The sequence below is a fragment of the Pipistrellus hanaki genome (assembly GCF_964339955.1).
Source record: "Pipistrellus hanaki genome assembly, chromosome: 1".
NCBI classification, from domain to species: domain Eukaryota; kingdom Metazoa; phylum Chordata; class Mammalia; order Chiroptera; family Vespertilionidae; genus Pipistrellus; species Pipistrellus hanaki.
The window spans coordinates 45,745,584-45,762,407 of record NC_140503.1 but is presented as its reverse complement, the minus strand read 5'-3'; the positions used below and the strand labels follow the sequence as shown (position 1 = coordinate 45,762,407).

The 16,824-nt window shown below is 35.3% G+C and overlaps 1 protein-coding gene across 1 annotated transcript in view; it reads right to left on the bottom strand.

Annotated features, from left to right (window-relative positions):
* Positions 1-16,824, bottom strand: part of VPS13C (vacuolar protein sorting 13 homolog C) — a 176,898-nt gene that overhangs the window by 8,225 nt on the left and 151,849 nt on the right. The window contains exons 74-80 of the mRNA XM_084886331.1: positions 15,915-16,028; positions 14,806-14,881; positions 14,274-14,437; positions 11,803-11,848; positions 9,305-9,428; positions 8,692-8,806; positions 3,800-3,888 (exon numbers count right to left, since the gene is read on the bottom strand). Of these exons, the coding sequence (XP_084742457.1) occupies positions 3,800-3,888; positions 8,692-8,806; positions 9,305-9,428; positions 11,803-11,848; positions 14,274-14,437; positions 14,806-14,881; positions 15,915-16,028 (728 nt within the window). The remainder of the gene's footprint in view (positions 1-3,799; positions 3,889-8,691; positions 8,807-9,304; positions 9,429-11,802; positions 11,849-14,273; positions 14,438-14,805; positions 14,882-15,914; positions 16,029-16,824) is intronic.

The following is a 16,824-nucleotide window of genomic DNA, read 5'->3' as shown; positions in this document are numbered from 1 at the left end:
CACAATACAAATAAACATTGTTTTTGGTCTAATCTAATGGATGTAATATAAACATTTAAGCATAAAAAATAAATGATTACTTGTCAAGTCTGCCAAAACAGCTTCTTAGATTGTTTTGTGAATATTTTAATTTCTTAATTAATGGGCAAATCAGATGACCGATTAATTCTCTTTTTAAAAAGGCTTGTAGAGCCCTGGCTGGTATGGCTCAGTGGGTGGGTATCATCATTTACACTAGAAGGCTGCAGGTTCAATTCCCACTCAAGGGCACATGCTGGCTCAATCCCCAGTGGGGAGGCGGCATGCAAGAGTTGTGCTTTCACACCGAATTCTCTCTCTCTCTAAAAATTAATAAACTATTTTTTTTAAAAAAAAAGCTTGTAGGTTTAAATCTAAATCCTATCATTTTTCTTTACTCTCTCCCCTTCCCAATCAAATATATTTAAACTAGAGGCCTGGTACACAAAATTCGTGCACCGGGGGGAGGGATGTCCCTCAGCCCAGCCTGCACCCTCTCGAAGCTGGGACCCCACGAGGGATGTCTGCCTGCCTGTTTAGATCCCGGTGGGATCAGGCCTAAACGGGCAGTCAGACATCCCTCTCACAACCTAGGACTGCTGGCTCCCAACTGCTCTCCTGCCTGCCTTCCTGATTGCCCCTAACCACTTCTGCCTGCCAGCCTGATCGCCCCTAACCACTCCCATGCCAGCCTGATTAATGTCTAACTGCTCCCCTGCCAGCCTGTTTGCCCCCAATTTCCCTACTCTGCCAGCCTGGTCACCCCTAAGTGCCCTCCCCTGCAGGGTTGATCACCTCCAGCTGCCCTCCCTTGCAGGCCTGGTCCCTCCCAACTGCCCTCCCCTGCTGGCCATCTTGTGGTAGATATCTTGTGTCCACATGGGGAAAGGATCTTTGACCACATGGGGGCAGCTATTGTGTGTTGGAGTGATGGTCTGTTTATTATTACTCTTTTATTAGATAAGATAGAGGCTTGGTACATGGGTGTGGGTCAGCTTGTTTGCCCTGAAAGATATACCAGATCAGAGTGGGGGTTTCCTTGGGGCATGGGGTGGCCTGAGCGAGGGGTCTGTGGTGGTTTGCAGGCTGGCCACGGCCCCTGGCAACCCAAGCGGAGGCCCTGGTATCTGGAATTTATTTACCTTCTACAATTGAAACTTTGTATCCTTGAGCAGAGGCCTAGGCCGGCAAGGGCAGGTGGAAAGCTTGGATTCTTCCGTTGCCTGAGAAACCCAAGCCTCCCTTCTGCTCTCTGTGGCCATAGCCATCTTGGTTTGGTTTATTTACATACTCGCTCTGATTGGCTGGTGGGCGTGACTGGGGGGTGTAGCAGAGTGATGGTTAATTTGCATATTACTCTTTTATTAGGTAGGATGCATTGGTAAGAAACCTAATGCAGATTTTGCTTACTGTAAGTACTTTGCATTAGTCCTACAAAATTACATAACTTAGAACATTATGAAAGTTATTAACCTGTAATTATAATTTTGGAATAGTGACATAGATAAAATAAACAGTGGTTAAAAGTTCTTTTATTTGGAAAACTTATTTACAACTCCCAAAACATTTAGAAAAAAATGAAATAAAACTACAGAAATAATTATCATCCTTTAATAAAAGCTATGCTTATCATCCAAAATAAAACCTAATGAGGAAAAACCAAGATGTCGGCATAGGTAAATACCTGAACTTGCCCCCTCACACAACAACTTCAAAACTACATCATTCAAAACTGACATCATCCAGAACCACAGGAAGACTGGCTGAGTGGAAATTCTACAACTAGAAGGAAACAGAAAAGCACACTGAGATTCAGAGGAGCTGCAGAAGTAAAGGCAGAGGTACGGAGGTGCACACAGAGAGGGCTGACAACTAAGTACTGGCTTTTTCAATCTGCAGGGAGACAAAAGCTCCTGACTGAACTGTACTCCAGTTCCAAGTGAGACTCTGGGGACCCAGACTCATATGAGGAGAAACTGGACTGTCTGGCAGCGAGCAAAACTCAAGGGTGACTTACTCTCAGAGGTGCTTGCAGTGATGCTGCGGGACACTGAGACCCAGGGGCCTCTTAGGGCAGGGCTGACAGGAAGCCATTGCTGTTTGCTCCGCCCTGAGACTGCGCCCCATCTAAGGTGAGCGTAGAGGCAGGGGCTTTTGTATATGAATGGCCTGGTCCTTTGATATATAAACTTACCTACCAAACTGCAGCCGAGTCAGAGAGACCCAGAACATGCAAAAGAAGAGCCAAGGCTCCACAGCAGCTTGCATTGTTTCACAGCTGGGCTCATCCGAAACCCAAACAAAGAAGAGGAATCTGCAGATCTCTCCATAGTTCCTACTGGGTGGCCTCAGGCAGAGGCTAAATTAGCACCTCCTTGAAAATCCAAGAGCCAGTATACCCAGGGGTCAGAGTGGGACCATCCAGGTTACAACTCCTCAGATTAATAAGGGACACACCCAGGGAGCAGACTCAGTGAGCACCAAAGCCCCACTGAAGCAAGTCTTATCTCAAAAGAATGTCTCTAGCACAGAAGTTCTCCCATGGAAGGCACAGCTGAAACTCACAGCCAACTGGCCTGAAGGTCAATTCCTCCCAGTGATACCAACAACAATTAAGTCTTAACTACAACAAGGCTGTTCACGCAGTCCACAAAGGGGTGCACCAAGAGTGTCCACCTCAGGTGACTGGGGAGGCTGAGCCACTGGGCCCTATAGGACACCTAGCACACAAAGCCACTCTATCAATTCAGGGAAGCAGCCAAAATACAGAGACAAAAAAACAGGTCACAAATGAAAGAAATGGAGGAAAGCAAATGACTGGATATAGAGTTCAAAACCACAGTTATAAGGTTTTTCAAGAATTTTCTAGAAAAGGCTGATAAATTTATTGAGACCCTCAAGGATATGAAAAAGGACCAAGATTATTCTACCCAGCAAAGCTATCATTCAGAATTGAAGGGCAGATAAAGAGCTTCACAGATAAGAAAAAGCTAAAGGAGTTCATCACCACCAAACCAGTATTATATGAAATGCTAAAAGGTATTCTTTAAGAAGAGGTAGAAGAAGAAAAAGGTTAATAAAAATTATGAATAACACATACATATCTATCAACAAGTGAATCTAAAAATCAAGTAAATAAAAAATCTGATGACTAGAATAATCTGGTGAATATAATAGATTCAGGGGCATAGAAAGGGAGGGGACTGACAATCCTCAGGGGGTAAAAGGTGTGGGAAGTGCAGGAAGAGACTGGACAAAAATCATACACTAATGGGTGAGGACAGTGGGGTGGTGGGATGGGAACCAGGTGGAGGGGAGCTATGGGGGTCGGGGAAGAGGAACAACTGTAATAATTTGAACAATAAAGATTATATAAATAAATAAAATAAATAAACAAATAAAATATTTTAGAAAAAAAACCTTTAAGAGATTCATGAATCCACCCTCCATAAATAAATTTATAATTCACATATAACCATATGGCTATTGGATTTATGAAATATATTCTGAAGCTATTTTTTTTTTTTTTTAGCAGTTTTTGACTTGGATACGCCCCTAAGCCATGCTGACTCGTAGTTTCAGCATTTTCAAAATGGGAGGGTCTAAACAAATGATCTCAAAGAACCCATCAGCTCAGTGTTTTTGTGAGTCATGACAATTTTTTGTGAGTCATGACATTTTACAGTTGGAGTATAGTTCTCCACATCCTCTAATATTTTAGTCTTCAAAATTATTAAGATCTATATTATTGGCAATTGGAAAGAATCACTTGAAGTTATACCTATTTGTAATCATAAGGACTGTCCTCTTGTTTCCAGAAATAGCGCAGTGATATCGATACGTCTCTCCTTCTAACTTTTTGACATGATTCTGAAAAAAAAGGAAAAAAAAAACACAAAAAAAAACAACACTCAAGATGTGGATAATACATGTATTCAGACAGTATTTTTAATATTGTACATTAGCTAATTTTAATAACAATGATAGGAAAAATTTTAGGAACAAAAGCACAATTCCATATGCTCACATGTGAAGTTAAAAATATATTCATCACATGTTTATAAATTAATTTCCACTGTTTCTTAAAAGACAAAGATGCATTAAATGCTCACTAAGTGATCTTCTGGTAAATTAACATTTCATTCTGTGATAACTTAGAAATTTTAGAATATCTACCAGAAATAATCACACATTTTCATTCATGAGAATATGAACATATGCTAATATAAAACTGGGACATTAATATTACAAGGGTTCTTAACCTGCGGTCCATGGAAACATGTTGGCAGGGCTATGAACCACCTAAAATAGAATATAAATTTTGAAAATGTGATTCTGCAACTTCTTTCAAATGATGGTTCATAATTTTAATCTGATATTTTTCAATGTCTGTGATCCTTCCCAAAGGCTAAGAACCACTGCTTTTACATAGAGGTATCTATACATATAATAAAATTCCAAGATAACTGATCAATTTAATGTTTTGAGTATTTAGTCTTATGGGTTAAATATGCATGAAAAGTATATGTATATATCAAATTATATTCCTGATAGAGAAGAAAATTTAATATTAATACACACATAAAAAATTCTAAGATTTCAAATAGCTGTTATAACTTATTGCTAATGACAATTACAAACATAAAATAATTCAAGTATAAATAGTAGCACATTAAAATACATTTGTTTACATTTCAACTATCTCAAAACTTCTTAAATTAGTCAATACATTAAAAACCAACAAATAGTTATGTTTTATAATGTTAATGAAATATTATTGATATTAACATGATTAAATATTAGATAATTAAGATATATGTAAGCACAGAACATAAAACAATAAGGCCTTAATAATTTTTCACCCCAAAGACCTTAACATTTTATAACTAATGACCAAGAATATAACACCAATATTAAAAGATAATGTAATCAATAATAATCACAAGCTGACCTGTTATTATTTCAATTTTAAATACACATTTTTTAAAGGCCTTTGGTTCCCAGTCATTCTTTGACAATTATAAAAAGCTACGGACAAAGATGAATCCTCAAAGAACTGGAGTTTCATCTTCAGAATGAGTCTCAGAGAAGTGGAGTTTAACAGTCACTTGTTTTACATCAGGCCTGTATGAATTAGCTAAAATCTTTTATCATCTATAACTTAATTTATTTAATAAAGAACGGAAAATAAATATAATAATTTAGTAAATTTTTTTCAGTGTTGAAATTTAAATACGTTAAATTTTTTGGATTTTAGATGCATTATACAAAAAAAATACTACCAACTTTCCATTGTTTATGCACTTTCATTAGTTATCAATCTATTGCTATTTTTAAACTATTGAAAGCTTTTAAAGTATAATTTATCGCCATAATATACTATAGAAATACTGTTTTTTAAGCAGTACTAAAATCCACTATGCTACTATGCTCTGAGATTCAGATTAAGATATTTAGTCACTGATGGCAGCAAGATACCAGATTAGTTAATAAAATATACACTCTCTCTTCCCAAAATGCATTTTGAGGAATTACAATATTTAGGAAAAGCATTCAATTTATATTTCAAGTAAATTCTAAGGAAATAATACAAGAAATGAAAAATCACGTTTCATTATTACTGTTTTAAAATAACAGAAACAACTTTAATGTCAAGAATTAGGAATGGTCAAACACACAGTACATGGTTACCTTAATAGATGGTAATGCAAGAATTAAGAATGAAATATTTCTATGAACATGGAAAAAATGTAATTAAAATGATAAAGAAACACCATTTTAAATACTATATGAACATATAAATGTGAATCAAGATGAATATGAAATAAGATATGACTATATGTATATGTATATGTATATGTATAGTAATTATCCTAGGAAAATAGAGAATAAGCAAAATATATCCTATAAAAACACAGTATATGATTTAATAACTTTCAAAGCTGGGCATTAAATGATACAGAACAATAATCAGAAGAAAAAGAAAATGGGTAAAAAATTTTTAAATTCCCAAATAAATATTTAGAATGTACCCATATAACAATCAAGGCTAGGAGGAAATAATTTTATACTCTAATTCTCTTTAATATTTACACATTATGTTATACTTAGTCTCTTAAGAACAGAAGTCTTATTTCTTTTGTGTATCCAGTATAGGATAATCAATAAACACATCATACATAACTGATTATAGCAAGGTGGGCAAGAAATGAAACAGCTTATACTTGTCACTCAATGAGAAAAATTACCAAGTCATCTCATTAATGTACAATCACTCTATTTCTTCCAGTAACTAAAATAACATATAAAAGTTTAAAAGATGTTTGATATTAATAAAAACTAATAAATCAGACAAAATAACTTTTTGTCTGATTTATTAGTTTAACTTTAATAATAAAAAACTTCTTGAAGTTTTGTGCTTATTCATAAGCAGTTGTAAAACGGGTCTTTACAAGGAAAAGTTTAATAATATAAAGAGCTAAACAAACAGAAAGTAAACAATAAGTTAAAAAATGTTTAACAAGTTATACAATTTCCCAAAAATCAAGTCTCATTAAAATTATAATATATCCAGGGAAATTTAAAATAGTTACTAGTACCTAAGAAGGAAGAGTAATTATTAGTGATGATTTAAGACAACATCTTGAATTAGTTATTGTGCCAGATTCATATAGAAACTGTATATATTCAGTGACATTTTTACCAATCCTCAATTATCTAGGCACAAGAAAAATTTGTCAGCTAGAGTCTTTAGATGGTCTTTGGCTGTCATTCTTTTTTCTTTAAAGTGCTTGTTTTAAATGTGAAGCATTTAATTTATTCTTTTGATAATTATGGTTGAAAATATAATTAAAATGAAAAAAGCAAGAAACACCATTTAAAATATTATATAATCATAAGTACATGAATCAAAAATAGATATAATCCAACTGACCAGTTGTATGCTAACAGTTTCATTCTCTTCAAATGTGTAACACATTAAATCTAAAGTTATACTTTGGTTTCAATTTGGGGGGGGCCGGGGAGAGAATGAAAATTGCATGATAAGATAACTTGTTCTGAAAATTAACTATGGAGGCACTAATTTCAAAATTATCATTTATGTTATTTTTGTTCTCACTGAGATAATGAGGACTTAAAAACAAAAAGGGTTGGCTTTTAAAAATAAATATATCTATAAATTCAAGTGCCACATAAGCAATTTGCCTAATTACATGTTCAACTTCTATTTACATTAATTAAAACTAATATAACTGTGAAATTAACATAACCAACAAGGAGATTCAATTTTTTTAAAAGTATAAATGCTAAAAGCTGAGAATGTATGTACATAATTATAAAATGATTGCCATTTATCTAGCAAGAATAACAAGAGTTTTAAAAAGGAAAAAGATTAAATAAATTCATTGACAGACACAGAACAACTGATATTTCAGTTATTAAAACATATTCCCCAGTTAATACTTCCATAACCTGGGTAAATTTAGGGTTATTTATGAAACTAAGTTATGTAATTCCATCATCAGGGCTCATAAAGATAAGGATACATAATATATTGGACATAATCTTCCTTTTTACCAACTTTATCTGAAATGTACATGAATACCATAAAATGAAAATTTCAAAATAATAGTTAAAATGTTTGCTTCTGAGCTCAGTAAAGTCTTTCACCAATTAAATGGAGAAGAGAGTTTATTTTTCTTCATTATTTAATCTTTTATATTGATCTCTTACTCCTGTATAGTATTACCAAAATACCACCATTTTTATTTGTAGTCAAGACACTACAATAAAAAGTTCAGATTAAAAAAAAAAAAAAAAAAAAAAAAAACTTTGTGAAAATGGATTCTCAATCTAAATAAATCAAAGACAGTCAATTAATACCACAGTTTGTTTTGATTTTTAAGGATGAAATCAAGTAGTGGTACAGGAGACATTTACTCCTGTATTTCCAGTTCTTGCTGTGTAGGCAGAAAAAGAAAGAAAAGAAAGTTAGAAGCATGCAGATCAATAAAATGTAATCACATACGATAAAAACCATAGATTAATAACAATGAAGAGTCTTTTTATTTCAAAATGAAAGTAGGGAAACATTAATAAATTTATTTTTTGGGGAAAGCTAATCATTGAAGTATATTTATACAGGCATATACTATTTAAATACAGTAAAAACTAAAATAAAAAACAAAAAAAATCCTTTAAATTTTTTAAGGCTTGAAAATATTATAATTGTACATAATCTCTTTTTCTCTCCTCCAGCTTCTGTTTATCTAAGTAAATCTAGAATTACAGAGTAGTCCAAATACATAGATTTGTTTGGGATAAAAGAAAGCAGTGAAATTCCAGTAATTAGCTACAAAAGCAGAAAACCAAAGTTAACAATGTTGACTAAATGAGCTATCACACAAATAGTAATAAAGCCTACAACTTCTTTTAATATTATCCTTTCTGTACAAAAAAAGCTTTGCGCCTGTGCAGAAAAAAATTACCAGTTATCCCATTTAATACATTACACTAAAATAAAACAATCAAATTCTACCCTACAAACCATGTTCCTTGTGTAATCCTAAAGAAGTTCATGAATGAGGAACTTTATGAACCACCAATGAAATTCTGATCCTAGAAATCTTTAAAATCAAATTTCATTCATGACCACAAGAACAGAATTTATACCTCATATATATCATAGCCCTCGGATTCCTGTCTGTTGTATGGGCGAATGATGCCATCCTCATGGATCAGGCGAGGGGGACGGAGTCTGGACACTTCCTCAGTTGATTCTGCTGCCCTGTATAAGGCATCAGAATCAGAATAAGTATAAGAAGCTATGTGAGAATCCTTCAAAATAACGTAAGTATATATGTGTGTGTGTGTGTGTGTGTGTGTGTTGATTAAACACTGTTCCATGCTCCATATTATATCTGATAAAATTGGATAAAAACAATCAGAGTCCTTTAAATAACTTGCCCGAAATAATAAAACAAGTTTTAAAACCAAGTCTGTCTGACTCCAACTTCTCCCAACTATTAAAGAAAGAAATATCAAAAAAAATAAAAGCAAAGGTTAGGTTGTCCACTCTTTGTATCCTTGATGTGTAGCAAACATTTGTTGAAGAAAAAAAAAAAAAAAGAGAGAAATTTAGGCATAAACAATGTCTCCTTTTCTTTCTGGTGGCACTCTACTTTCTGAACCTGTCATACAGAAAGGAAAATATTTACTAGTTATGTGTTCCTAGCAACAATTAGCACACAGACACACTCCTTGCACACAGTCTATACTTACTTACCTCTGAATTCCTTGGAAGGTACTGCTGGCCATGTCTATGATTCCTCCAGTGGGACCAGCCACGGCACCCACAAGCCCTTTCCCAATTCCTTTAAAGAATCCAGCAGCTCCTTCCTTTTTGGCACCTTCATAAAACCAGAGACAATGAATGTATAAAGATGTTTTAAAATAATCAACTTTGAACACAACAGAGGCCTGAGCGAAATGCCAAACTGCTTTACTCAAAAAGCTTCTAAAATTTGGCTTTCTGAAGATGTTAAATTTAATGATAATCAGTGCTTCTCAAAATGTGTTAAAAATGCACACTCAGGCCCCATCCTAGACCTACTGAATTAGAAACTCAGGGAGTGGTACTCAACAATCTGTTTTTATTAATCCTTACCCAAGGATATTTCCCCCAATAGAGTTTTAAAGAGAGTGGGACGGAAGGAACAGAGAGAGAGAAACAATGATGTGAGAGAGACACATCAATCAGCTGCCTCTTGTACACATCCTGACCAGGTACAAGCCCTTGACCAGGAATCAAACCGAGACCTTTAGGTCTTCAGGCGATACTCTAACCACTTAGCACCCCAGCCAGTGCAACAACCTGTTTGAAGAAACCTTCCAGGTAATCGTGAGGCATGCTCAAGTTTACAACTAGTGATTCAGGAGTTTAGTCAGTACTTGTGACAAAAAGGTCTAAGAACTGACCAGAAAATATCTTCTTTTTTTATGACAGCCATCAGGAAATTTTTCAAGCAGTGTATGTTAATACACACACACAAACACACACACACACACACACACACACACACACACACACACACACACGTACTAGAGGCCCATCCATGCAAGGGGTTTCATCCGGAACATCATCCAGAAGGATGTCCAGTCTAATTAGTATATTATGCATATATATGCATATATATATATATGTGTGTGTGTGTGTGTGTGTGTGTGTGTGTGTGTGTGAAGATACTTTACTGAAATATAATTCACATACCATATAATCTACCCATTAAATTAAATGTTTTTAGTATATTCAGAGTTGTGTAACCAACACCAGAATCAATTTTAGAAAAATTTTTATCATCTCAAAAAGAAACCCTATGCCTATTAGCAATCATTCCCCATTCTCCCTGGCCCTTTCCCATCCAATCTTATGCAATTTACCTCCTTCCTCCCACCAGTCAGACCTAGGCAGTCACTAATCTATTTTTTTTCTATCTCTGTGGATTAGCCTATTGTGGACATTTCCTATAAATGGAATCATTCAATAGATGGTATGTTTAATTACCCTTTCCACTTGCCATCACGTTTTCAAGGTTCATCCACCTTATACTGTATAGACAGTTCCCAACTTACAATGATTTGAATTATGATTTTTTTACTTTAGGATGGTATGAAAGCAATATCCATTCAGTAAAAACTAATTCGAATTTCCTGAGCTAGCAGTACGCGGATGATACTGTCTTATGATGCAAGACAGTATCAGTAAGGCTCAGCTCCCAGGTGGCCATGTGATCATGTGGGTAAGCAACCAATACTTGACAGTGTAGTAGTAAATGCATTTTTGACTTATGATATTTTAAACTTAATTTGGTTTATCAGGACATAACTGCATCATAAGTTGAGAAGCATCTGTACTTGATTTCTTTTTACATTTGGATAATGTCTCATTGTATCAATATATCACATTTCGTTTATCCATGATGAACATTTGGGTTGCTATTACAACCTGGCTATTGTCAATAATGTTTCCATGAATATCTATAGACAAGTTTTGGGGCAAACATGTTTTCAATTCTCTAGGGTATATAGCTAGGAGTGGAATTGCTATGTCATAAAATATAAACTCTATATATTTACTTCCAGTTGTCCAGTATTATTTGTTGAAAGACTATTCTTTCTTTATGAAATTATCTTGACACCCTTCTGAAAAATATATTCACTATAATGTAAAGGTTTATTTCTAGAATATCAGTTCAATTTCATTGATACAGCTAGATGTTTATCCATATGCTAGTACCACACTGTCATAGTTACTGTAACTTTATAGTAAATTTTTAAATTGGATGGTGCAAGTCCTCAACTTTGTTCTATTTTTTTCAAAATTGCTTTGGCTATTTGCAATCCTTTGAATTCCTGTTTAAATATTAGAATCAGCATATCAATTTCTACAAAGAAGCCAATTGGGATTTTGATAAATACTGCACTAAGTAAAGCAACGTGGTTTTTAAAATAGGATAAAAAAAATCAGTCAGTAGCTATTGAAGGCCCAAAGCAATCTAGTTTATGAACCTGCTGAAAATAACATTCAAAATCTCAATTACAATCTAATACTTAACCCTTATCCTTTCTGAGAAAAATATATTCATTAAACAATAATTTAGGACTATGACCATGAAATTAATCAGAAATTATCCTAATCAAATATCTATTAGCAATAAAATTTACTATGTTTACCATGCATCAACTCTTCAGAGCCTGTATAAGAGGAAAAGATTATCAACCTACCTTCCATAGGTTTTGTTATTATTCCAGTCACTCCACCAACAACTCCCTGAAAGAGAAATCAATCATATAGTCAAACTTCAATGGAGGATGCTTAATTTTAAATCAACCACTAGAGGTCTCCACAGACATACTAGAAAACAACAACCATGAATACTTATTTGATAATGTGAACACCATAAACATAGAGGTGAACACTGTGATTTTTAAAATATGTCACAGCAAATGTTAAATGAAAGCAGCTTGTAGAAGTAAAATTTTATAACAGAAAGAACAGTAAAGCAGGTGAAAAGATTATTTTTTGTTGTTATTTCATAAGGTATTTTTTGTATTATTTGTTTTTTCAATTACAGCTTACATTCAATTATTATTTTGTACTAGAGGCCCGGTACAAAATTCATGCATGGGGGTGGAGAGGTCCCTCAGCCCAGCCTGCACCTTTTCCAATCTGGGATCCCACCGGGAACAGGCCTAAATGGGCGGTCATACATCCCTCTAATAATCCAGGACTGCTGGCTCCCAACTGCTTGCCTGCCTACCTGCCTGATTTCCCCTAATCGCTTCTGCCTGCCAGCCTGATCACCCCCTAACCACTCCTCTGCCATCCTGATCAACGCCTAACTGTTCCCCTACTGGCCTGATTGCCCCTTAATTGCCCTCCCCAACAGGCCTGGTCACCCCTAACTGCCCTCCCCTGCAGGCCTGGTCGCCCCTAACTGCCCTTCCCTGCCAGCCTGGTCACCCCCAATTGCCCTTCCTTGCTGGTCTTGTTGCCCCCAATTGCCCTCCTCTGCAGGCCTGGGTCCCCCACAACTGCCCTCCCCTGCAGGCCTGGTTGCTCTCAACTGCCCTCCTCTGTCGGCCTGATTGCCCACAACTGCCTTCCCCTGCCAGCCATCTTGTGTCCACATGGGGGCAGCCATCTTGTGTGTTGGAGTGATAGTCAATTTGCATATTATCTCTTTATCATATGGGATTAGTTTCGGGTGTTAAATCTGTTTTTATATCTGCAAAATGAGTGAGTTGAGCCAAATTATTTTTAATGAGATTTTAATGAGATTTTTAATGAGATTACTTATAACTTAATGAAAATGTGGAAAATTGATAATGAAGGGACCCCTGAAAGATTTTGAGGAGATAACATGAAACATTACAAATCACTGGCACAAACACATCAATTATAGTTTTCTAAAATTTCCAAAATTAAAATAGTAATGTATTTATACATTCTTAATAATTGTCAAGTAGTAGGAGTAATTAAAACTATCTGCATATTATATAAAACATATAGAAAAAGAACTAAAGGACATACACCTGCAAAGAGGTGAGGGGTGACCAAAGAGTACTTAGAGCTCTATAATCATTTCATTTACTTATTAAATGTAAAAGGTAAAGTTATATTTTTATAATTATTTATAAGGAGAATGTTATAATGTATATAATCCATATTTAAACCATATTTAAACGTATGTAATCCATAATTAAACCATATTCATATATTACCTGCATAATTTTTTGTTTCTTTGTTTGAGAATATGATTAAGCCCCTCTACCCAATAATGGCCTACCTGCTTAACTCTCAGTATATTATGAATTAGAATTACATTCATTATTGTGCTATAGTCACAAAATTTAGTGTAATGTTTGCCCTAAAAGTTTTCTTAATATTTTAACTTACCGTTTAGACACTAACTCCCCACCACCTGTGTATGTGTGTATGTGTGTGTGTGTGTGTGTGTGAGAGAGAGAGACAGAGACAGAGAGGCAGAGAGGCAGAGAGAGAGAGAGAGAGAGAGAGAGAGAGAGAGAGAGAAAAAGGTTTTTGGGGTGAATGCGTTTGTTGTTATTGCTATTAACACTATTACACATGACCTCTATTCCCTCCCTTTACCCACCTCAGACATGCCCTCCCTCTGCCCCCAGGCCTTCACCACATTGTTGTCTCTGTCCATGGGCTGTACATATATGTTTTTTGGCTAATCTCTTCCAGTCCCCCCCACCTCCCTCCCCTCTTAGATGTGTCAGTCTGTTCCGTGTATCTATGGCTTCGGTATAAGTTTTAAAGGTCTGATAAACAGTGAGTGGCAGTATCTGATTTATACACAACTTCTACAGCTCCCTTCCATAGAATGGTCCATTAATGATGACCTAAAGAACTCCTCTCCCCCCAGGTATCATCATTTGCCATATTTCTCTGCTTATATATTTCTTCCCTTCCACACCAGTGCTAACCTGCCATCATTACAGAGTTCTCACTCCAACCCAAATGCCAAACTAAGTCTGCAATTTTGAGGATAGATCTGACAATGATAACGGAGAAGGAGAGCAAAAAGGAAATAGAAAGTTCACAATTTATCACTACTGCCATGCTAACCAACATCTTGAGATGTTGGCTCCCAAGCAGTATGCCAAGAGTACAGATCTAAAGTGTATATAAAAGGCGAGGGCTTCTGGAAGATCCAGCATAGACTTACACGCAGGAAGCCCTTTCCTCCTCTGGCCAAGCTATCTCCAAAATCTTTAGGTTGTCGACTCATCTCTTCTCTTCTTTTTTGCTGATATTCCTTGTCCAACGTAATTGCTGCCAAACCTTTTCCAACAGAACCGGTGATTCGAGATACAACTCCTGCTGCACCACCTACAAAAGGCCCAGAGAAGTAAGCTGTATTGTTTCTTTAACAAGCATCCACTGCACGTAGCACATGAATGCTTAAACTAGCCGCTGCTTAAAATTCTGTCTCATACATAAAAACGCAAACATTTATTTTTTGTATTTCCCATTTATTAAGAAGAGGAATAAAACTAAAGTATATGGATTCTATACTACAAAGACAAAAAATACAGCAAATCAGTGTTAAATTACTCTCAAGAACAAGAGAACACATCTTTTAAAAGGAATTATTAGAAAAGTCATCTTTTTATAAAATACAATAATTTTTTCATAAACAATGAATTTTATAATTATTATTAAAAAAAAGTACATATACATAAATATGTGGTACATACCTACAGTGTGTCCAAAGAGACTTCTTACCCCAATCACTAACCCCTCAGCAAATTCTTCAGGGCCTTGTACAGCACCCTGGCAAAAAACAAGAAATAAAAAGTTGCTATTTAAAATAGAAACAAGTTTAAGACCATTAATCTAGTATTTCAGGGTTTCCATGAAGATACAGAATCTGTAGCAAGCCATAACATTGTGATGACACAGTTTTTGCCCTCAAACCCAAATATGGATGGAATACCTATTATTTTTTAAGATACTTTCAACCCACGTGATCTCAACGTACCCTTTTAGATGACAAAAATTGAATAGGAGTAACCCCTGGCCTCAGTCACAATCTAAAGCTGCCCTCTCAGCACCAAGTTCCCTCAGAATCTAAGCCAGCCCCACTGGTAACAAGACTGAGCCCACACAGTACTGCCTCCCTTGTGCTCCCATTTATTCTCTCTGCTTTGTCCTTCTGAAACCCTTACTACTTTGGGCTCCTGGATCCTTTAAACAGTGAAGAACAGGTTAGAGTAAAACCTTAATATAAAAGAAAGTCAGCTTTTAATGCCCCATTAGTTCCTTCCATAGTGGTGAAACAGCCTTGAAATGGTCTTAATCTATGTAGCAGTCTTCCTTACAAGTACAATTAAATCCTGGAAAATGTGGGCATGTTTTGTTACCCTGACAACAGTGCTCAATTAATTCTAACACAATCATTTAATGTCATCTCAAGTAATTTTAAATAAAAAATAGAATATTGATATGTTTTTAAATTTTATTAAATTAATTTGGGTGACACTGGTTAATAAGAGCCTATAGGTTTCAAGTGTTCAATTCTATAATAAACCATGTGTATACTACATTATTGTGTGTTCACCTCCAAAGTTAAGTCTCCTATCACCATTCATTTTACCCTTTTCTACCTCCCTCCTCTCTCCTTTCCCTTTGGCAACCACAATATTGTACCTATGAGTTTTTGTTTGTTTGTTGCTTTCTGCTGTATTTTTATTATCTGAATATTACTCAATTCCCAAATGCAATTAAAATACAAATTATCTGTCATTGATAAAAGAGAACATCCATTTTCCTACAGCTATACTTAAAATAAATAAAAGACCAATACCTGGAAGGGTTCATAGAACAAAGCTTCAACTCCTTCAGATAGACCTCTAAGTAATCCAAATGGGTTTCCAAGCACATCCAAGCCCAATACAAGGACATACATCTGTTTCAAGAACTAAAAAAAATAAATAAATAAAGGAATTTAAGCCCTTTACAACTACTGGAAGAGACAACAATTTGATACAATAGGAAAAAGAGGGAGTACTGGTTAAATTAGATTGTTAAAGGAAAGCAATGCAGAATAACCAGTAATATGTTCACTAATTGATCTTTCACAATGTGGCAGCCAGTATGCTAGTACTTTACATGAAGCTTTCAAATTAGATGGAACTAGGATTAAGGCACAGTCTGCCATTTAGCAGTTATTTAACTTTGGACAAGTCACTGAGTCTCTAGGCCTCAGTCTTCTCATCTGTAAAATGGGAGGTGCATTATACTGATCTTGCATGACTGAGTATGGATATTAAGTGAATATATAATTCAGTAATTGTTCCTTAATTTTAATATTGCTATCATCACTATTACTATGAAATTAAATAGAGAAAAACAAGTAAAAATATATGCTTATGTGAACATTTAATAACCAGAATGTCTCTACACACCACAGGAGAAACCACCTTACAGCAGAGGAAGGAAGGAGAATGGAACCTTAGTACCATAGTAAGCAAGGGTGCTCTTGTGCCCTGAAATAACTCCTTATTCTGAGTAGTCAAACTGAACCACAGAGTAACAGAGTCATGAGGAGGAACCTGGCTTAGAATTCCTCTTGCAATCCTACTAGAATATGCTTAGAAACTGCAGTCACCGAAAAAATAAAGTGTAATGATTCCTAAGTCATCATTCTTTCCCAAAGTGAATAAATATATAATTTCAAGAGAAACAAGGCACCAGAAAAAAACTTTTAAAAGAAC